This window comes from Lipophrys pholis (genome assembly GCF_963383615.2).
Source record: "Lipophrys pholis genome assembly, chromosome: 22".
NCBI classification, from domain to species: domain Eukaryota; kingdom Metazoa; phylum Chordata; class Actinopteri; order Blenniiformes; family Blenniidae; genus Lipophrys; species Lipophrys pholis.
Genome location: NC_137644.1, coordinates 13,770,419 through 13,792,236, shown reverse-complemented (window position 1 = coordinate 13,792,236; position 21,818 = coordinate 13,770,419). Strand labels below are relative to the sequence as shown.

Genomic DNA, 21,818 nt, shown 5'->3' with positions numbered 1-21,818 from the left:
CATTATTACACGTCCTCGAATGTAGTAGGCATCATCAGATATTTGATATTGTTTAAATATTATGATTTACAGCAGATAGTTGAAAGAAAAACAACAAAAAACTTGATAATTTGCACATATTTGGAGATAAATGAGCAAATACTCAATATACAAATGACAAAATGACCTTATTTTTATGTGTTTTTCTCTTTCAGAGTCACGTGGCCGCCGGCTCAGGTGAACCAGGAGGGGATGAGTACCACTCCCTCGTACTGTACCACAACAACAGCCCCCGCTGGGCGGAGCAGATCAAGCTGCCCATACCTGTCGACATGTTTCGGGGATCACACGTCCGCTTTGAGTTCCGACACTGCTCCAGTAAGTAAACACTGCGTTACAGGAGACACCCAGGGAAGGCCGCGCAGGACACATTTCACCCGGCTTTCATAGATTCTAACATGTTACCAACTCGGTGTGAATGCCAGAGGAGCAGTCAATTACAGGGAGGTTGAAAGTAAAGAGCTGTCATCCTGCAGCACAGCGCTATAGTTATCACTGCAAACCCTGAAAATTACACGATTACCTCGGATAATGACCGCCTCTCGGCCTGAAAGTGTAATCGTTCACGTGAATCCCTCCCCTCCCCTCCCCTCCCCTCCCCTCCCCTCCCCTCCCCTCAGCCTCAAAACTCCACTGCAACCAGACCCGTGTCCAAACATACAAGCGTAAGCCTTTTCTGGCACTTCTGTAATGAGATGAGTTTGTCCAACTTCTCATTTCATAATGAGGCAAAACTTTAATTATGACCAAAATATTGCTTTTTCGCTCTCCTCACACCCTCTTTCCGGGCAATGGGGGAAAAGCAGAGTCTCTTCCCTCATAACAAGCAGATGTTATTATGCCAAGCTGGCAGGCCATGTGGCTGTGTGCAGTAGATATAGTAGCCTTATTACTGCTGGCAGTGCTAGTATTGCCACCCAAGGGCTGCCTATTAAGGTCCCAATTTAGGCCTGTGGTGACACCAAACTGAGAGGGCTATATTACATGTACTATTAGAGCTCTCAGACTCCGGGACAACTTCCCTGTAAAAATATGATTAGCAGAGACACTCATTTTCAATTAGGGCAAAATTGAAAGCTCTTTTTTTTTTCTTTTTTTTTTTCCTGAATAGAACTCGTGTCTGCACTCACTACTGAAGCAGCTGCAAATGGAAATGTATTAGTGGGGGAGTCTTGTGCTGCGTCATCAGTTGATTATTTCTAAAAGCTACAGTAACGATTGAAGCAATCCTCAGAAGGGGCATGTACCTTTACATCTGTAATATTATTGCTCCTGACTGAGAAACTGGCTTTGCACATAAAAAATACTACCCCTCTATTGGAGTTTTAAATCCTAACAAGTAAATTATAGCACAAAGTACCTGTTAGAGCTGCACCGGAATATTGGATACATCCGTCTCTACCTGGCCTGCCAAGCTGAGCTAAGCCTGCTTTTCACGTAGCACCGATTCAATCTGTCCTAATCTCCCGCCTGCCTGCAGCTCGAATGACTTATAGATGTGGAAAACCTGTCCACACTCTTATCCCATACACAATAAAAAGTACACAAGTTTGTTAAGCCTTAACTTCCCCCCCAAAAAAAGAAGAGATTCTGAGCAGATTTGACATGATATCAGTGTATTAAAATCTTGATATAAGCACGTTTTCTAGTTTGGACCAATTTGTTTTGTGTTAATCCACTAAAATCCTAATTGTTGTTTTAGTCTCGTCTTGTATGTAGTTTTTGATTATTGCATTTGGAGCAGATTGTCGTGCTTTAATTAAAGCTGGTGTGTTTTAATTTAGTCTGATGTTGTTCACCACTTTCGTCGATGTATTTTCTGTTTGAATGGGTCTTATGAATAAACTTTAGTTGAGTGCACACACACACACACACACACACACACACACACACACACACACACACACACACACACACACACACACACACACACACACACACACACACACACACACACACACACACACACACACACACACACACACACACACACACACGCGACTGGTAAGAGCTGCCAACATGAATCTCTGGTGTTGCGGAGAAAGGAAATGGAAACGCTACGCGCGCGCTACGCTTTTAACTTCCCGCTGTGCGCACATTAGCACTTTACAGCTAAAGCAGCAGATAAATCAGGTTACATGTGTTCATAATGCAAATTAAGCCCAGAGCTTTCAGAAAGTTGCATTAACCATTGCAGCAACCCGCAATGATAATCAGGCTCTCGAAAAGCGACGTACCAGCGTCTCAGGAAGTCGTTGGATTTTATCAGTGGTTGTGGCGTTATAGAAGTACGTTCGCCTCAATTCAACCTGACTTCACGATGGCGTGTGGCTGGACTCTCAGAGAGGGATGACAGGATCTGTATTGCCCTTGTGCTGAATTATTTTTAAGCCCATGGAATAAATTGTCACAATGATTAAAGCCACTTCAACAGCAAAATCAGACTAACACACTTACTGTTGACCTGTAGGTTCAGTTTGTTGTCACATGATATACACAGATTTGTTCAGCTGTTGTGTGATTTTGCTCTGATAATAAATCCAGCCAGCGGTTGTGATTCTTTTTATAACGCGATAAAACAAGGATACTGAATGACTTTTCCCCTTTGATTGTCTTAATCTCCATGTAAAACTGTTTAGTTTGCATTTCGCTGCAGCCTCTGCTCGCCTATTCTTGACTGAAAAACCGTGTCCATGTGTTGTTGTTTGACAGCTAAAGACAAGGGAGAGAAGAAACTGTTTGGCTACTCCTTTGTACCTCTGATGCAGGAGGATGGCAGGACTCTGCCAGATGGCACCCATGAGCTCATTATCCATAAGGTAAGACCCGCGTACCCTCCACCAAGACTTTGACTGTGCGACATGGATCGGGTTTGCGCGTGTCCTTGGCAGGGTGTTTGTTTTTTGGCACACGTGCGGTGCGTCGACGTTGTTCTGCAGAAATGATCATCTTGTGTAATTAAGTCCAGAACTGGATGGGAGCCGGAGTGAAAATCTGCAATATCAAAAAAAAGATTTCAACGCCAGAGAGGATGCAAAAAAAAAATAAAAAAGCTTAGATTTGATTGTTTTTATTCGAAAATAGCAGCTTGGCGATTCTCCCACAAACCTCACTCGGTGGTTTTTTGCACAGGTGTTGCCAAGGGTACTTCTGATGGGATTACATCCTGTATATGATTACGTGAATCATTCCCCCTCGGATGGTAAAATGCAGTCATTATCTTATTGTCACCGCTCGCATCACTCCATTACAAGCTGACGGGCCGATGAGTAATGTCCACTTACGTGACATTGTCAAGCTGCGAAGTTGAAGTAAACATGAGTGAGCGCCGTTGTTCGCTTGTTTGTGGCCTGTTTAGCGTGACCTTCGTGTCCGGTCTCCGCTTCTTTTCCACTTGTGTTTGACACATCAAAAAGACAAATAAAGTGGGCAGGATTGCCAGTTTAAAAGCTCCTGCGGGGGCCGTCTCGGGTGCGATTCAGAATAATTGCAGGCTGCACGCCTTCCCCCTGGCTACTGACGAAGGGTGTGGACATCAACCTCCAAGTCTGTGAAACACAGACAAACATTCTTACATTTTACTAGCCTTGAGAGAGAATATACACACTCTTGTTGGGTTTTTTTGTCCGATGACTATAAAATCCCAGATCTACAGTTCGCCAGTTTCAGAGGTCGTCCTGCGGCGCCGCGCACCGTCGGAGGGGCAACGCCAGATGGAAGTTGCTGAGAAGCTCAATGAAAGTGGCATGGCCTAGTTTCCTCCTCCGACCCGAAATAGACACAGAAGAAGAGTCGGTCCAAACTGCATGGTGGTTTTGGAACTCAAAACAGTCTCAGCTGTGCATTAGTGCTGCACATTAAACCCCCATCATAACAGAGCCTCTGTGGCTCCTGGAGGTTTATCACCCTGCTGGACTGGGACCTTGTCTGATAACATTAAATAAGTATCTTATCTCACATGGCTTATATGTATAATAAAGTGTAGTTGCTTCTGTAGTTCTGCTTTTCCTGCATATTAATTGTATAAGCTGCTGATTCAAACGTACAATAACGGTTTAATTCCTAATGTATTATTCTCACTTTGCTCACTGCATAATTGGACAGGCGTTTACCGCATTACGGTTATAGAACATGATAGAAGGAGGTGTTCTAACAAATAGGCAGAATACTAATAAAGCATCATTATTTCAGTGATCTGCTGATGTTGCGTTCCCTCAACCCGCCCCCTCCCCGCACTAAACACCCACCCTGCCAGTTTATAAACTGTGTACTTTTCCCTCTCAGTGTGAGGAGAACACCAGCTTGGCCGACTGCTCGCGCTACCTGAAGCTGCCGTTCTCCAAGGCCAACCTCCCGTCCAACAATCAGACGCTGAAAGGCACCAAGGAGTCTTTCTGGATCACCAGCTTCCTCTGCTCCACCAAGCTCACACAAAACGGTAAGCTTCGACTCACGGCGACGGCACTCTTGGCCACGTTTCCCGGCGGGCCGTTTCGATCGCTCCGGTTTTAACTTATGTAGACGCTTGCTTGAGCGCCACTGATACGCAGGCTCAGTGGGAAACCTCACCTCCCTATTTATTAACAGATATCTCCAAAACTTTTCCACAAAGTGTTAATTTGCTTGTCACTTACAGTAAAGCTACAGGCAAGACTGACTTGAATATTTCCAAGTGAAGTAGTTTTGAGGAGTATTGACAGAAAAAAAAAATAAAGGAGTCCTAACTGATGCCGATTTTTTTCAGATAAACAAAAGCAGTAAGGCACGCACACAGTTTTACAAATTTTCGCATGAAGTTGCAAAAATATTCACTTCAGGTTGAACCGAATCCGAAGAGACAGCTAAAAGACTTTCTTCCTGAGGCTTATGTTTTATTCATGTATATGTCTGGGGAGTCTGGGGAGGGGAAAAAAAAAAAAAAAAGGCTTTATCTTCTTCATCCCGCAGCACTTGAAAATGTCATAATTTGTTTGGCTTCGCTTGACTTTTTAGACGATAATTGAAGGGCGTGATGATGCTCTGTGATGTGAGGTGCACGTTTGCTCTCATAATCCCACTTTCTTTTTTCTTTCTCCACAAACAAACAAGAGACGTGTTTTCATCGCTCACGGTTGTCACTTTCATTTACTGTAACCCCCCCCCCCCCCCCCCCCCCCTCTCTCCCGCTCTCTCCCTCTCTCTCACCCGGCCTGTATCTCCCGCCCGCTCGTCTTTCCTCTAGGTGACATGCTGGACCTGTTGAAGTGGCGGGCTCACCCCGAAAGGATCAACGACAGCCTCTCTAAGCTGAAGGAGATCGATGGCTCGGAGATTGTCAAAGTAGGGCCACAATCAGATTCCCGGTCCTTGAGTTGCTTCTCTAAGTATCGATTGGCTCTGATTTGATTTCGGCGCGCGTGTATTTTAAACTCGACTTGAGAGCCTGGGCAAAGAGTGGAAAGGACAGTTAATTTGACGCTGCTGCTCTGTGACAAACTCTCCGTTTTGTCGTGCTTCTCCTCGCAGTTCCTGCAGGACACCCTGGACACTCTCTTCGGTATTTTGGACGAGAGCTCCCAGAGATACGGGCTCAAGGTTTTCGACTCACTGGTGAGTACGTCGTCCCTAATAGCTTGATCATGTCCAGGGATCTTCTTTTTTTTTTTTTTTTTTCGTGTGTGTGTGTGTGTGTGTGTGTGTGTTTTATATGCTCTGTTTTTCTTCTTTTATCACACAGCATCTGATAGTGTTTCAGTCAAACCGAGAGACAAGAAACACAAACTGCTGGAGAGAGATTTAGTGATGTAACGCCTCAGAGCTCGCTGAACCAATCTCACCCTGGTCATGCTGCACTGAGCTGATAGTGCAAGGCTGGAGATCGATCTCTCTCTCTCTCTCTCTCTCTCTCTCTCTCTCTCTCTCTCCCCCTCGCTCTCCATCTCTCAATCTCTCCCTCTGTTTCTGTGTTTCTCTCCTTCTCCCATCAGTCTCCAGCTGACACATGAGCACACTTTCTCCTCTCAGCGTGCCGTTATCGATGATGAAAGGCTCTAGCGAGCCGTTGCAGCCATCCAGTTTGGTTTTCCCCTCGTTGTGAGATCAATCCGACAAGTTGGACGGGCCGACTCAACGTCTGTGTTTCGGACAAATTCGGTCTGTTGTACGACAAGCCGCGCGCCGGGGAGGGAAACATGGTGCAACGCTGTCAAACTGATTTTGGAATCGCTGTTTTGGGTGATTTCTACGTCCCCGTATGTAAATACTGATTTGAACTGGTGGAAGGCTCAGTGATGGTCTCGAGTTTGTAACCAGCAGTTTGGTTATTCAAACCACCGTTGCTTTCGGATCAACTTTTTTTAATTTTCTATGTCCAGTCTCTCGATTGATTAGATTGATTTCCGTTGAAGGTTTTTATCGAGACAACTTCCAAATGTGTGGACTTTCTGGCTCTGGTTTGCGGATGGCGCTCGCAGGAGTGATTTCAAAGTTGGCAGAAATATTGGATATGCTAATGAAATGTGTAGGAAACGTCACACATTCAACGGGACACAGGAGAAGAAATACAGGCTTCAGAATATTCAACTCACTGCAAACATCATTGAGTTTATCACAACACGGTTTTGCTCTTTGAAAATGTGCATATTATTGGCATAAACTCATCTTTTTATACCACGTAATACTTGATCTGCTTCGTATTTTCTGTTGTTTTTCCTCCCTCCAGGTCCATATCATCAACCTCCTCCAGGACAGTAAATTCCAGCACTTCAAACCCGTCATGGACACATACATAGAGAGCCACTTTGCCGGCGCTTTGTCCTACAGGTACATCATGTTTCAGCCTTCGTCTCCAACGCATGCAGCCGCTCCAACGCTGCAGCAGCACTTTGCTCAACAGACCACTTAAACCTCACCAACACATTGTATTTTAATAACGTGTCACGTGAGCAGGCAGGTGCAGGAGCCAGCCTGCAGCTCTCCACAGCCTCCGTGCTCGGATTCAGCCAGAGCGAATGAAATGGTTATGGTGCCCCCTGGCTGTCGAAAGTGAAACATAAAATAGTTTTTCCGGTTCACATTTCCCCCCCACTTCCACCCGTCACATGCATTCACACACATACAGACGGATTCACATATTCACAACCCGCTCTTCTCACCGACTGTCTTCTTCACACTCTCGCTATCTGAGATCACGCCGTCCTCTTTTTTTAATTCTTCAATCCGCACACGTGCGACTCTTCAACTTTCACACCCGTGATGTCATTTCATCTGAAGTGGGACATCTTAATGAATTCACTTTTATACTTTACAAAGCTATATATTTGTATTTTTTGAAATCATCTATTCTGTTTTGCTCATAAAGAAAAATCATAGATTTAAAAAATGTGCTTAACTATCACTAGTATATTATAGTGTGTAGTTCGGGGGGGGGGTCCAATATGCCCAGCAGGCCAAAACTGACCCAATCCAGTCTGTGATGTTACAAAGAAAGCACTTACTCTAAATCTTTTCTAAATGATTCACTCGGGTCACAATGTGAATTCAGATCTTTCAGCTAGTTTGGTAAATTAAGTACAAAGTACTGTTGTATTTCTGACAAATGTGAGTAAAAGTCATGGCTTATGGACTTTTTTTGGCACCAAGAGGCATTTTCTTTGAATTTGTTGTTTCTCTTGTTGTTTTTTGCACGATCCCAATGGCGACATTTGGACTTTAATCCAGTTGGAATTGTAGTTATAATTTAGATTCTTATAGTACCTTACTAGTTTGACATGTTGTATTTGGCCCCTGCAATAGACGGTGTCTGACACCCCTGATACAGAAAACCTCCTCTGAATTGAGAACTTGGCAAGTTCAAAATCTAAAACATAAAAGCTTCTTAAATTGATATAAGTGTATTGAGTTTGTTTTTCCCGAGGTCATCCATCCAAACTTGAGCATGTAGATCAGCTCTATTGATTAAAATATATAAATGTGTGATCGAGTGTTGCATGTTATAACTCAGCATTGCCTCATCTGTATATCCACCGAGAGAAGCAATACGGCGAGGGATAAATGGGGATACTGTGCGTGTGTGTGTGTGTGTGTGTGTGTGTGTGTGTGTGTGTGTGTGCGTTTTCTCCAGGGACCTGATCAAAGTGCTGAAGTGGTACGTGGACCGCATTGTTGATGCAGAGCATCAGGAGCACATCCAGCAGGTGCTCAAGGTGAGGCTCTCACAGACTGACACAGTCATGTTTTTCCAGCTGTACTCTTCCGCTCGCACTTTTTTTAAATTTTTTTTTACTGCGTGTGCACAATCACCTACATTTCCACACAGCCACAATTACAGCCTCCACACACATCTCCCCGCAAACACAAACAAACAAACTTGCTCCCCCTGACTGCCGCTCCTGCTAATTTATCTCCCCATCAGCGGTGAATACATCATTCCGTCTTCCCCTCCTCTCTCCATTACGCTGCATGCAATTTTAATCAGCAGAAACCTCTGGCGTTGGAAATCCACATCACATTATTCTAATGACTCATGCAGATCCACCGTCAGTGAAAGCCGCATTCTGAACTACGGCTTCGCATTTATCATTCACAGAATACATTCTGCTCCAGACGTAAACGCTACTGTGTCGTGCAGTAAATAATAAATGTGGGATGTACTGCGGACATGTTTGCAGTGTTTTCACTCGCACGTGATCTCCAGGAGGACTTTTGACAAGGCTTTTGCAATATACGTATGTCTCATAAAAAAATAAAAAAATAAAGCATATTGGCCAAACCACTGTATCATCATTGAAATGAATGTTAGTATTTCCATTAATGTATTACTTGCTCTATATTTGTAATATGCAAAAAAAAAAAAAAATCAATCAGGAGAAGTGAAGCAATTATAGTCTTTGCATACATACATGTGTACTCATATGGACACCAATAAAATGCACATTTTCATATAAGATATGCAGTCAAGCCATAAATGTACTTTTTTATATTTCTATCACAAAGACATGTTCAAGTGGAAAGAGATGAAGTTCCAAAAAATTGATCATAGTGTTTATTTCTTTGAGAGCATTTCACTATGTTGCTCCATGAAGTTACTTGAATATATTCAATATGAGAGTGTGCATCAAGGTAAAAATGTGTTCGCATTATAAACTAACTATAAACTGACTTCTCCATTACAGGTGATTAATGCAAGATTTGAATATTTCCTCTCATGCACACCAGATGGCAGTATTGAGTCATTTTAGTGCCAGTCTGAGTTGTGGCTCTTATTATTTTTACATTCTTTTGGGTGGGTAGATACAAAGTTTCAGATTGACTGTGGTGAGTGAATAATCTAAGTGTAGTTATCATGTAACACTGTTGTAAAGAGCTTCAGCGACTGTTGTGACTCAATACACCACCTTGTGGTGCCATTTTGTATTGCAAGAGTATGTAAGCTGCAACATGGCACAAAACAGTTTTTCGGATGACTTTAAGAATGTTGATCGGTCTCATTCTGCTTATAACTATACATACTCTACATAATGTTTATTGATTAAATATTAAATTTGAAATGAAATAGATCAGAGCCAGGTAGAATATCACTGTGTTCTTTGACTTCTTTCACCCGAGGGGAATTATCATTCATGCGACTTTTCATTACCGCACAATTGACAAATGGTTGTCTGTCATGTCCTCCAGGCCAGCGAGTACATCTTCAAGTACATCATCCAGTCTCGCCGGCTCTTCTCGCTGGCCACGGGAGGCCAGAACGAGGAGGAGTTCAGAGTCTGCATCCACGAGCTCTTCATGTCCATCCGCTTCTTCCTCTCGCAGGAGAATAAAGGCACCAGCCCCGTCGCACAGACGCAGGTACGCGCACATGTCGCCGCGCTCGTGCGTTAAAACGTTGAGCAAGAACCCCTCTGGAAGTGTTCAGACTCGTCTGCCCTGCCAATGCATAAAGCTGTGGCTGTTGACGCTTGTGCACCACAACATGCTTTCTTCCCCCAGCACTCTTCGTAATACAGTTGTGATAGGTGGAAAAATTGGCTGTAATTGAATTTCACACTGCCAGAGGGTGTGGAGGCAGAGGAGGAATTTCTGTGGTAGCTTTTCATTTTTTTTTTCTTTTTTTTTTTTCGGTGGGAGATCCGCGCAGCGTGGCGGCCGCCTTCACAGATTTCAAAAAGGACCAAGCTAAAGACACCAAAGATGATTCTTATTACACACCAGGAAACAGAAGCTTGTGTGTAGTTGTGTATTTGTACAGCGTTGTTGAAAACGACCTGTATTTTTGCTGAGTGTGTGTGTGTGTGTGTGGATTTGTGTTCCTGTGTTTGATGTTTCTCTCTTTGAATGATGAGCCCAGCCTTTTGGATTTCATTATTTTCTCACCACACACACATAAGGACCCTCAGCCATTTTATTTTCCTTCTATTTTTTTCATTCATCCCATCATCTCAACAATTTTTCAAATTTGTCACAGTTGACTGTGAGCGAAGGCAGGATACACTCTGAACTGATCAATCACCCGACAAACGCAGTTACATATTCAGACTCACGGACAATTCACAGTCACCAAATCACCTCAAATGCATCTTTTTGGGGACTGCGGGAGGAAGCCGGAGTACCTAGAGAAAAATCAACAGACCCAGAGTGTAATTGTTTATCTTCTTACGCTAACCCCTTCACCACTACGCGACTCTATTTATTCATCAGATTATCTTTTCACAGCTCATTTGAACGTCATCCACTCCATTTGTGCCTTGCCTGCACAGTTTAAACCTCGGTTTCATCCCTCCACTGACAGACGATCAGGATTAATCTCTCCTCACAGCATAACGAGGCAATAGCTGCGAGACAGGTCAGGCTAATGGTAATCCCATTTTATCTGTCACACGTGAAGCTAAAACCAGGATTTTATCAGCAGGATGTGTGCGGTTCAATTCAATTAGTAAGGACTTGTCAATAGGTGGGATTTGCCTTGAGGAAAAGGTGGCTCTTCTAAGTGATGATAGGAAATTTCAAGATTTGATAAAGAAAATTAAATCATCTTATATATTATTTTATAATATGATTTTCTTCTAACTCACCTGCGTTGTTTTTTTGTTTTTTTTATTATCTCAGAGCAACCAGTGATCATCATCATGTCCCTTTTTATTCACGCTAAAGTGAGAAGGATGTCTATCAAAATAAACTATGAAGCAACATCATGATGGTTTGAGTGCAGATGCATATCATTTTAAAGTACTGTGTATACACACTGGGTCTTTCTAAACAACACTATCAATGTTAAAAAAAAACCTTGAAAATCATTAAATCTAAAGCAGATTTATTAATTTTGACCCTCCTGTTCCACGGTGCTCCATTTAAAGGGGTCAGTCCTCAAAATAGATTAGTTGTTTGTTTTTTTCAAACTTCCCAAGAAATACTTCTGTTTCTCTGGCTATTCTCAGTCGTTCCCCGGAAAATAGTAACAATAGCAGACTCTTCATGTTTCAAGAGTGCAACGAGAATCCGACACGAGTTGACAGGGAGAAAAATCCTCTTGACAGCGAGCCGCAAACAAGTGATGGACAGCGATCCCGGCAGACCTCCACTGTAATCCACATAATTCCCACCTGCCAGAGAACGAACCACATCCAGTCCACCCGCTCACTTTTGTTTTTTAAGAAAGCATCTCCCCATACACAGAGTTTTGAATATAGAGTGTTGTGTTTTTCTATCTCAAACAATATGACAGAATTGCTGCATCTGTCATCTACCAGGCTTTCATAGAGGAGCTCCACTGCACGGCGAGAACACCCTGTTTACAATAGAACACATTCGTGCATATTCATGTCCTCTCCTTCTAAACTCGCAGCCCGGTTTTCCTTCTTCTTGACGCTAATGGATTGTGTCGGTTTGATTGTGCGCTCTCCTCCCAGGCGGTGTTCCTGCGAACGTTCCCCGCAATTTACGGCGAGCTGCTGAAGATCTTCACCATCCGCGAGGTGGCCGGCTTCGTCAGGGAGACGCTGGGCAGCCTGCCCACCGCGCTCCACGCCGACTGCCCCCTGGAGGCCGTCAAACTGCAGTGCATTGCCAAGACTGTGGAGAGCCAGCTTTACATTAACCCGGGTAAAGACTCGCTCGTGCCGAGGCGTGCGAGCAATTACTTGCTTGTAAACACACTGAATCAGCCGGTGCAGGAGGATCTGTGATATACAAGGAAAGAGTGCGAGAAGCACATGTTTCAAACGGTTGATACAGAAGATAATCATTAACTCTCTGCTGTTATTGCTTCATGTTGCACGGTTTGAATATGATTTAGCCGTCGGAGAGCACACCTTGGCTAATTGCGACTCCACAGTGAACCTCACTCCACGGCATTAAATTGTTCTTAATAGATGAAGCCAATTACGGGGACGGTGTTTTATTTTCAGCGCGCTCCCAAAGGCTACACGGAGCAAAAACATCCCTCACCCAAATCACATTATTGCTGCACAAATATCACATTACATCCTGTAATGACATGGAGGAAATGAAGGGAAATGCATTTCTTGTGTGTTTATTTAACTTTTTTTTTTTTTTATATATTGTTGCAGAATCCCGATGCATCCTGCTCCCCGTGGTGCTCCGGGTCCTCCAGGCCCACATGCAGGAGCAGAGAGACCTGGTCATGTGCGCACGTATCCTCACCAGCATGCTGTCGCTCCTCAAGAAGGAGGAAAATGGCACCGCGGTGGGTATTACGGAGATCCGGAAGCTATCACATATCCGCCACGCCAATTATCATTTCTGAATCCAGTGGTTAACATTGTGGACAGGAAGGCGATAAGGTCACATCATTGTTGAAGATCTATTTTAAGTTTGAATATTTAATTATTATCTATTTATGATGAGAAACTATCCCATTATTTATTTTATTTATCAAGGAAAGACAATACAAATGTATTTATAGAGTGCCATTTTTTGATTTTTCCGATAGTCTGTCCTATAGCCACTGTCCATACGTTCCACTTTAGGACCACATAGATTCTTTGGATCAACTTTACTCTGTGCTTTCCCCAAAAGGCATTCGGCGTCATAATCACCTCCAAATAATAATACGTCCCCTCGTCAAGGGACAACAACGCCACGCTGTTCTGGGATTTACGTGAGCGAATCAAGTGCTTCACTGCATCGACTAAGAAATGAATCCGTCAGTCAATTTCTAGGAGAAATTGACAATAATTACGCCTTAAAGCCACAAATCATAATAACCCGCCAGTAATGCAGGGATCTGAATTATGAATAGATTGTTGGTTCAGTATACAATAGGACAAATGGCTGGTCGATTAGTTGGTGTGTTTACGATTTCCTCGATTTTCCAACCTCACTCAGGTTACATTCATATTTGGTATCCATGTTTGCAGGGAACTAAATTGCGAACAAACTCCTCAAAGTTATATCGAGTAACTTTCACTCCAAACGACATGTCTTAATACTTAAAAAGTAGTGCATGAGACTGTTATAGCTGGAAAATGAGCCTAAAGTGGGTGGAAGCAGCAGGAAGTAGCCGCACCGCAGCGTCACAGCCAGTACGTTGCAATAGCAGATTGCTTTGTTATGTGTATATGGTCAATTAGTCTTGGTAATAGGGACATTGGCAGCTGTGCAGTTCAGTAATGAGACCCATCAATTTAACAGTGGCCATTGTCGAAGTGACAGTCACTTTGAGTGTGTGCGGACACTTGTGTGTGTGCTTTACCTTCATTGTGGGGACATACATCTGTCAGCACACTTGTATTGCACAGCATCGAATGCATATAGGGGCAATCGAACCCCCATGATGTAAGTGAGCAGATTTAAAGGTGAACACGTGTTTCTAGTTGAGACAAACTTAAGAGTTCAGTTGAAGTTAAAGTGAAAGAAATTGAATGTAAGTCAATGTAAAGTCCCCTGAAGTGATGGAAATACCCGTTTGTGTGTGTCTCATGGCTTCCACTGTTTGTTGCCAGAGGGGCAGCTCGTGGTAAAGACACACACACACACACACACACACACACACACACACACACACACACACACACACACACACAGACTGGCACTGTATCTAAAGGGAAGTGACAGCAGTGGCAGCCAATGTGCCAGTGAGGCTTCTTCTCATTATCACTCTTTCCAAGACCTGTCTGTCTTGTCAAGGGTAGAGACTGGACACAAACACACACACACACACACACACACACACACACACACACACACACACACACACACACACACACACACACACACACACACACACACACACACACACACACACACACACACACACACACACACACACACACACACACACACACACACACACACACACCAGTTTATCCGCCATCCTCTTTGAGTTGCTTTTAATCTCTAGCTGTCTCTTCCTCCTTTGTGTTTCACCTCCTTTCATCCTTTCCCCATTCTCCTCTTTATTCGAGAACCTTTCTAAGTTTTGAAATGTTCCGCATCACCCGGAAACTTTCGGTTCCTCTTCTCACTTTCTCATTAAGTGACACAGTGATTGAAAAAAACAACAATTACACAGTAGCCAGCAGAAACATAAGGCCTGTGGGCCAAAGCCAGACCTCAGGAGACTCCAATCTGGCCCGCCAAACCACCAAGCAAATGGTAAAAACTTCAAAGAAAACATTTTTTTTTAACAAGTTTTATAAGCGGAGCAGACACAACACAACACTGTGACCCGAGCTGAGATATCAGTGATGCTGCCATAAAAGATGGTCTCCTCATTGCAAGCAAACTCGCCACGAAGACGTGTCTCTTGTCAGCATATCTTGATATCATTGTCAGCTAATTATATCATTTGGATTGATTTTCTCTGTTTTGACCACAAAAAGATTTGTGTCAAAATTGTACTTGGTCAAAACACACATGGCATTAATTTAAAGCCTATTTTCAGGCACTTCAGCGTTGTATTACACTTTATTCACAGATTATTTAACATTCAAATTGCAAACGTGGATTTGCACAAATTCACTTGCGCTTGAGGATTAAGTTTCCAGACTATTAGAACGATGCCTTGAACGTGATTAACTCTCTCAGAAGGAAACCTGTCGTGTGAAATTCATTTTGGAGTGGGTGTTTCCCTGTTGTGCAGGAGCCGGTGGTGTCTGAGGAAGTGGAGCTAATTGTGGAGAGCCTGCTGGGAGTTCTGCTGAGGACCATCCTGGAAATTAGCAACAGGCCCCAGCCCGCCGGACCAGCCATGAGACTACAGTTCCAGGATGTCACAGTATGTGTCTTTTCCTGGAAAAGTACACGCGCGTATGCCCACGAGCGTGCACATGCCCACTACTTTTAATTTGTTCTGGGACCAACAAAATGAGCAAGAGTAATTAGAGGCTTTAAATTGTGCTGCTGCTTTGGTGATTTAATTTTCACTTGCATTATTAATACTAATGCCAATAATTAAGGTTTTTACGACGGGACAGTGTGAGCGGGTTGTGGACATTAATGAAACCATCCTCACCACTGTAGGAACTGAAGGAGGTTTTTTTTTTTTCATAATAATAAAGTCCTGCTATAGTGAGAATATGTTGCTATTAATTGAACTATTGAAGATAAAAAACAGTATGCGATGTTTTCATTTTATTTAAGGTCAATATATGCTCAAATAATGAGCAGAATGAGAGAAAATGATCCTAATATCGTCAAAAAAGACAATTGTTTTGCCACCTAATGAGTAACAGAGAGCCAGCTTACATTTTACATGTTGTTCCCTTAAAGTGCTATAAAATTGGTGTGAGTTCTTATGTTTTTGACCTCACAAAGGGACACAGTGGGAACATTAATATAATTTATTGATGTAAAATGTGTTTGTCAGAGTTTCATCCCAGAGGAACATTGTTTTCCACTAATAAGACTGTGGCGACCTCCAGTAAACACCACGGTCTTTTGTATAATGGCCCCAATTGCCACTCTTCTTCCCAGTCCATATATTAGTGAGGGGAAACTGATGCACTTTAATTTGATAACATGCGCTTTCAAGTGACGCAAAAGTCAAATGAATTATTTAGTATTTTCCCTGATGAGATCTTCCTGCCTTGTTGCTTGGAGTTATAGTGACACTCACAAAGTTTTCTCCTTCTCGCTATCTGTTGACCTGTCAGGGGGAGTTTGTGGCCTGTCTGTTGGCGCTCCTGCGACAGATGAGCGACAGGCACTACCAGCAGCTGCTGCAGGCGTTCGGCAGCAAAGACGACCTGAGGGTAAGATCGACACATTTCCCTTTTTCGCCTCGTCTCGTTTGCCTCGGTTATTGCTTTGTCCCCGGCAGGGCTTCTCTAGACTCTCCGCCCTCGTTTTGGGCGTGACTTTGTGGCACAAAAACAAAAATGAATCATCCGTATTTGTTTACCTCAAACATTGCTAAACTTAAAAAAAGGTTACTTGAAAGATATAGACTCATTAGGAATCAGATGTTGATTAGTGAAATTTGAGTCAACACAGTTACATGGGCTCATTTGAACGTTGTTTACGTACTTTGCAGACGTGAAACGCACAAAAATCCTTGATTTTAATCGTTATAGAGTCGGATCAATGGACATACAAGGACATTTTTGAAGTCACAAGTTGACTTTGTTAGGATGTGGCTAAATATCAGAAGTTACTGAATAACTACTACTACTCTTGGCAGCAGTTGCCGAATGATGATGTTTCAGATTAAACATGAACGGATCATAGGAACAGCTAAGATTTAGCGGTGGTTTGTACACGACGCAACTTCTATTGGCTTGATTTCATTCAGCAAAAAGTCGCTTATGACGACACCACTTAGAAATTGGACATTTTTTATTTCATGTCAGTTTTGGAATATTTTCTTTATAAATCTTTTTGAATCCAAATGAGCAATTCTGCAAAGCGACAACATTCTAATCGATGATAGAAGGCTCGTCAAATGAAGATCTGTAATGGAGAGAATGCTGATTGAGTAGATATTCAGGCGGCAGTCAGGGTTGTACGTTTCAGCACCATGGATAGAGACACGGAGGAAATCCTTCAGGGTGGTGCGCTTGCGTTACACCATAGTATCATTTCTTTTCTACGTAGAGGTGTGTTCACACTTAAAGTGTTACAAGTCACAAGCAAATCTTCATCACTGCTTTTTGTAGTTCACATTTTTTGCTGCTGTGTTGAATTATTTTGACTGTATATGATAAAAAAAAAAAAAAATGTTTCCAGTTTGTAAGAAAAAAATTAATAAATACAAATGGATTTAACAGAGCACTTAAGCATCAATGGGGGGTTTCAATGTCACAATGAGTACAAATTTTCACATTTAATCCACCTTTGAAATCAGACAAAATTGGGCAGTTTTAGCCCGTAAGCTGCATTTAATACACTTTCTACACATTCTACTATGAACTACATGACATTTTGTATTTCATATGATAGATCCATGTGCTCACGTGGCTTTGGAAACGGGAAAGAAGATAAATAGATAGTTAGAGCATGACTAAACATCTGCTGAAATGCCACTGACAAGCTCTGTGTTTGCGTTGCAGGACTATCTTCTTCATATCTTCACAGTCTTCAGAATCCTTATCCGCCCAGAGATGTTCCCTAAAGACTGGACCGTAATGCGATTGGTCACAAACAAGTAAGGCGACACACATTTTGACAAAACAAAACCGATAGAAACACCGTGGAAAATGCAGGAACTTCGGCAGGGGGATATTTATATACAGAATTTGAATTGTAGACATTAGATACACCTGGATTCTCTGACAATATCAAATATTTGTATTTAATTAGCATTTATGCCACTTTGGTCTATTTATGTTGTTCCCTAGTATTCATATCTGTCCTTTAGCACCATCCGATGTCGGTGCCAGTGCCTGCGTTATTTCATATCGCTCTTCAAAAGGGCCACTCAAATACAATGCGAACGGTTCACAAGGAGACATTTACCTTCAGGATGACACAGTAACCTCCCCGTGCTTCGCTGCGTTCTGTCCCTCTCTTCTTCTCTCAGTGTCATCATCACAACCGTCCTTTACCTCTCCGACGCTCTGAGGAAAAACTTCCTCAATGACAAGTTTGACTACAAGGTAGGAGGAGCCGCGCTGGGCCTGTGTTTGTGTGATCAAAGTAAATACGACTCGCAGAACTTTCAAGCTCTTTCCTGTTCAGAGCCGCTGCAGTATGAAAAGTCTTCCACTGAAACATGAGCGGATAAGCATTAACAATGAAAGTTATCAATTAATTGGGATTTGGCAGAACTGTGACAGTGCTTTGTGCTTGGGCTAATATTGTCGATTGGAAACTTGATAAAGGCCGTGAAAAATTTAACTGGAGCTCAAAAGCAATAACAGAGGGAGCCTTTTAAAAAACACATTAAAAAAAACTACATCTGAAGTAATTGAATTAAGGCTTTTGTTATTGCTCACACAAACAAAATCTGCATTTGAAGTTATTTTTTATAAATAGTCTTATCATAAAAATATCATAGAAAAAATAGTTTTCAAAAATGTCCTTTCCTTCCCGAGGTTCTGAAAACTGGAGTTTGAGTGGGAACCTTTTTTTTGGTTTCTCACATTGAAAAGTTTCAATTTTTCTTTCACTGTCATTCTGCAGGTGTGGGACTCGTACTTTTATCTGTCGGTAATATTTATCAACCAGCCCTGTCTTCAGCTGGAGTCCTTTTCACCCTCCAAGAGGAAGAAGATTCTGGAAAAGTGAGTGCTGCGTTTATACACATACAAACACCCACACACACACACACACACACACACACACACACACACACACACACACACACACACACACACACACACACACACCGAAATTGTGAGTGTCGAGTCATATTGAAACCAAATGTTCCACTACCGTCTCGCGAGCAACAGGAAATAAAATTGTGTTTTACACAATAATTATTAAACGAATCAGTGATTGGCTGAAAATGAATGATTTCGACCAATGAGAATGCCCGTTTCATTTCACACTTACTTGCATATTGCGTGCGGCTTGTTAGAGCCGAGATTGTTAGACTGGTACTATTATGCTGAGAAGCGGTGAAAAAACCATAACTCTTGTGAAAATATGTGTCCAACCTTGAAGATAAACTGTTGCATTGTAAAAGTGGAACGTTAAGCTCACGATGTGAAGAAGTGTGGACTTAATGAAGAAAGATAGTGATGAGTTCATATCTGATATCAGAAAGACTATATAAATTGATTTTCATTCAAAAATACAAGATTTCTTCCTGGTCTTCTTAATAATACTTTTGTTTGTGCAGAGCTTTTGAAAATACTCACTTTACATAGTCGACTTATAAAATCAGTGCACATTAAAATAGTGGAAAATCATAAAAACAGGTCATAAAAGTAGAATACTAAAAGTAGTATTGTGTTTTTCTTGCACAAAATATTACTGAAGCGGCTCTGAAATTGGTAGAAATTGCTAAAAAAAATGCTTCCGCTTCCCCCAAAGATTTTCAGCAGAATTATTTCCTGTTGCCATCTCTCAACCCTTAACCCCGACTATAGTCTGACCTTCAGTCAAGTCATTCTTGTGCTTAAATTGACATTTATTTCTGGAGTAACTCTCAAAATGAGGATGAGAGTCCAACCGGTACACGATAAACACTCACAGCGTGTACACTCACTACTTACCATGTCTCGCAGTACTTCCCTGCAGCAAACATACATTTTTAACTCATATTTTGTCACGCAGGTATGGAGACATGAGGGTGATGATGGGCTGTGAGATTTTCAGCATGTGGCAGAATTTAGGTAAGTTGATATTAAAAGAAAAGAAAAGGAAAAAAAAGGGTTTGGCACATATATTTGACATGTGCTGTTCAAATCCTGAATATGGATTTAGACTCCTGACAGAGAATACTCACGTCTGAATGACTGCATTGACTTTATTTTTATACAATGGATACCGCCTCCTGTATTATTTATTTAGCATATTTATTGCTTTTCTGAAACACATGTACAGCTCTGCAAGCCTCTGTGGGGTTCTTTTAACGTCAGCAAAGGTGAAGGCAAATACGCTCTGTACCTGAGCTAATGGAATCTAAAAAAAAAAAAAAAAAAAACTCGGCCAGTTTTCTTTATACCTAAGACTAGTTGTTTCCATGGCAACAAGCTCAACACCTTTGTTCCGATTTATGTGGATGTTTTTGTTCTTGCCTTAATCTGTGCAACCGTGTATTTATTTATTGATCATTATTTTTGCTGTTTTTATGTTTGTTTTGGACTATATGACGTGCACTTTGAGTTAAACTTTATTTTCAATAGTTTTATTCGATTTTAAGTACGCGATTGCTTGATGTTCAAACAAAAGTCTACACTTGCACTGCACTTGCTCCAAACGATAGAAAGGAATGCAGTGCACTTCAGCCAAGGCGGCGGGTTTCTTTGTGAGCGAAAGTTTCTGAAAGTTGTGACATGAAGAGTGCTATGGAGGATGAAGTGAAAACTCATATTTTGTGTTGACCTCCCAATTGTCTCTTCAGGGGAACACAAGTTGAACTTCATCCCAGCAATGATTGGGCCGTTCCTGGAGGTGACGCTGGTGCCTCAGCCTGATCTCAGAAATGTCATGATCCCCATCTTCCACGACATGATGGACTGGGAGCAGAGACGGAGTGGCAATTTCAAGCAGGTTTGCTGCTCTGGTGGAGAAATAAATCCACTTTCCTAAAATTGATATGCAGCCGTGACTTTGAATGTAGGTCACTGGAAGCGACATTCCCCATCTTAACTCGGATCAATCCCCGCCAATGCAGGTATTGATGGATAATCTCTGTGTCTATCCGGCAAGTAGCCTCCGTATTCTGGACAAGAGCTCATTCAGGGTTATCGGATAGTTTGATAATAAACCGTTAACAAGATATGAGGGTTTTTTCTGCCTTTTTTGCCTCCCATTTTCCTTAAAGATTGCAAGTCAGAATAGGTCTGTCTTCACTGACTTCTCAAAATTAGCCATGCCATTGCATACCCTTCAAAAAAAAAGAAGAAAAAAAAAAAAGCAATTATCTCATTGCAATTGATTTGCTTCAAAACATGACCTCCAATGGAAAACCCGGTTTCACACAAAATGCGTGTAATACAACATGTGGTCGCATACTTTGTGATCGTAGCGCACAAATAACAAAAATATTGAAATAAGATGTTGAAGTGTTGCAGTTTAGTGTAAAAATGCTGTCTACGTTAAAATCCGATGTTTTAACATTATAGTTTCACTTAATTATTGCTTTGTTTTCCAATAAGAGTTTTCCATCGGGATCCTAATCGGGTCTTTACAGGACTAAATAATGATTATTTAAAATGCACGTCGCTCCTTTGGTCTCTTGATAAGAAGTCAGTGTGGAAAACTCATGTTCGGACATAACAGCTTGCGACACACGGCGCTCTTCCATCAGTACTCTTCCTCATTTTGTCAGACTGGCCGCTTTGTTGAGGTTAAATGTCTTCTTTTTTTTTCTCTCTCTCTCTCTCTCTCTCTCTCTCTCTCTCTCTCTCTCTCTCTCTCTCTCTCTCGTTCTCCCCGCAGGTGGAGGCGAAGCTGATTGACAAGCTGGACAGCCTGATGTCCGAGGGCAAAGGAGACGACGTACAGGGAACTTTTCAACAGCATGTGAGTTTATGAAAGAAAAACTAAAAATAGCGGATGAGGCATTATCCAGTGAGATTTTCCAGGAAGATCTTTTCAGAATAAAAAGTCAAGGCTCATCAGAAGGTCGAAAGCAAACAAAGAATTTAAGGCCAGAGCAGCCACCTCACAACAACGGCCTCTATGAGGTAATGTGGACAGACGTAACGGCCTATTGACGCTAACGACGAGGCTTC

At 42.2% G+C, this 21,818-nt stretch overlaps 1 protein-coding gene across 1 annotated transcript in view; it reads left to right on the top strand.

Annotated features, from left to right (window-relative positions):
• Positions 1 to 21,818, top strand: part of dock4b (dedicator of cytokinesis 4b) — a 127,093-nt gene that overhangs the window by 72,118 nt on the left and 33,157 nt on the right. The window contains 19 exon segments of the mRNA XM_080492547.1: positions 195 to 357; positions 2,752 to 2,858; positions 4,324 to 4,477; positions 5,261 to 5,358; positions 5,545 to 5,628; positions 6,740 to 6,840; positions 8,141 to 8,222; positions 9,694 to 9,864; positions 11,922 to 12,114; positions 12,582 to 12,718; positions 15,116 to 15,250; positions 16,128 to 16,226; positions 17,523 to 17,617; positions 17,993 to 18,068; positions 18,595 to 18,695; positions 19,693 to 19,751; positions 20,483 to 20,631; positions 21,523 to 21,578; positions 21,580 to 21,606. Of these exon segments, the coding sequence (XP_080348673.1) occupies positions 195 to 357; positions 2,752 to 2,858; positions 4,324 to 4,477; positions 5,261 to 5,358; positions 5,545 to 5,628; positions 6,740 to 6,840; positions 8,141 to 8,222; positions 9,694 to 9,864; positions 11,922 to 12,114; positions 12,582 to 12,718; positions 15,116 to 15,250; positions 16,128 to 16,226; positions 17,523 to 17,617; positions 17,993 to 18,068; positions 18,595 to 18,695; positions 19,693 to 19,751; positions 20,483 to 20,631; positions 21,523 to 21,578; positions 21,580 to 21,606 (2,087 nt within the window).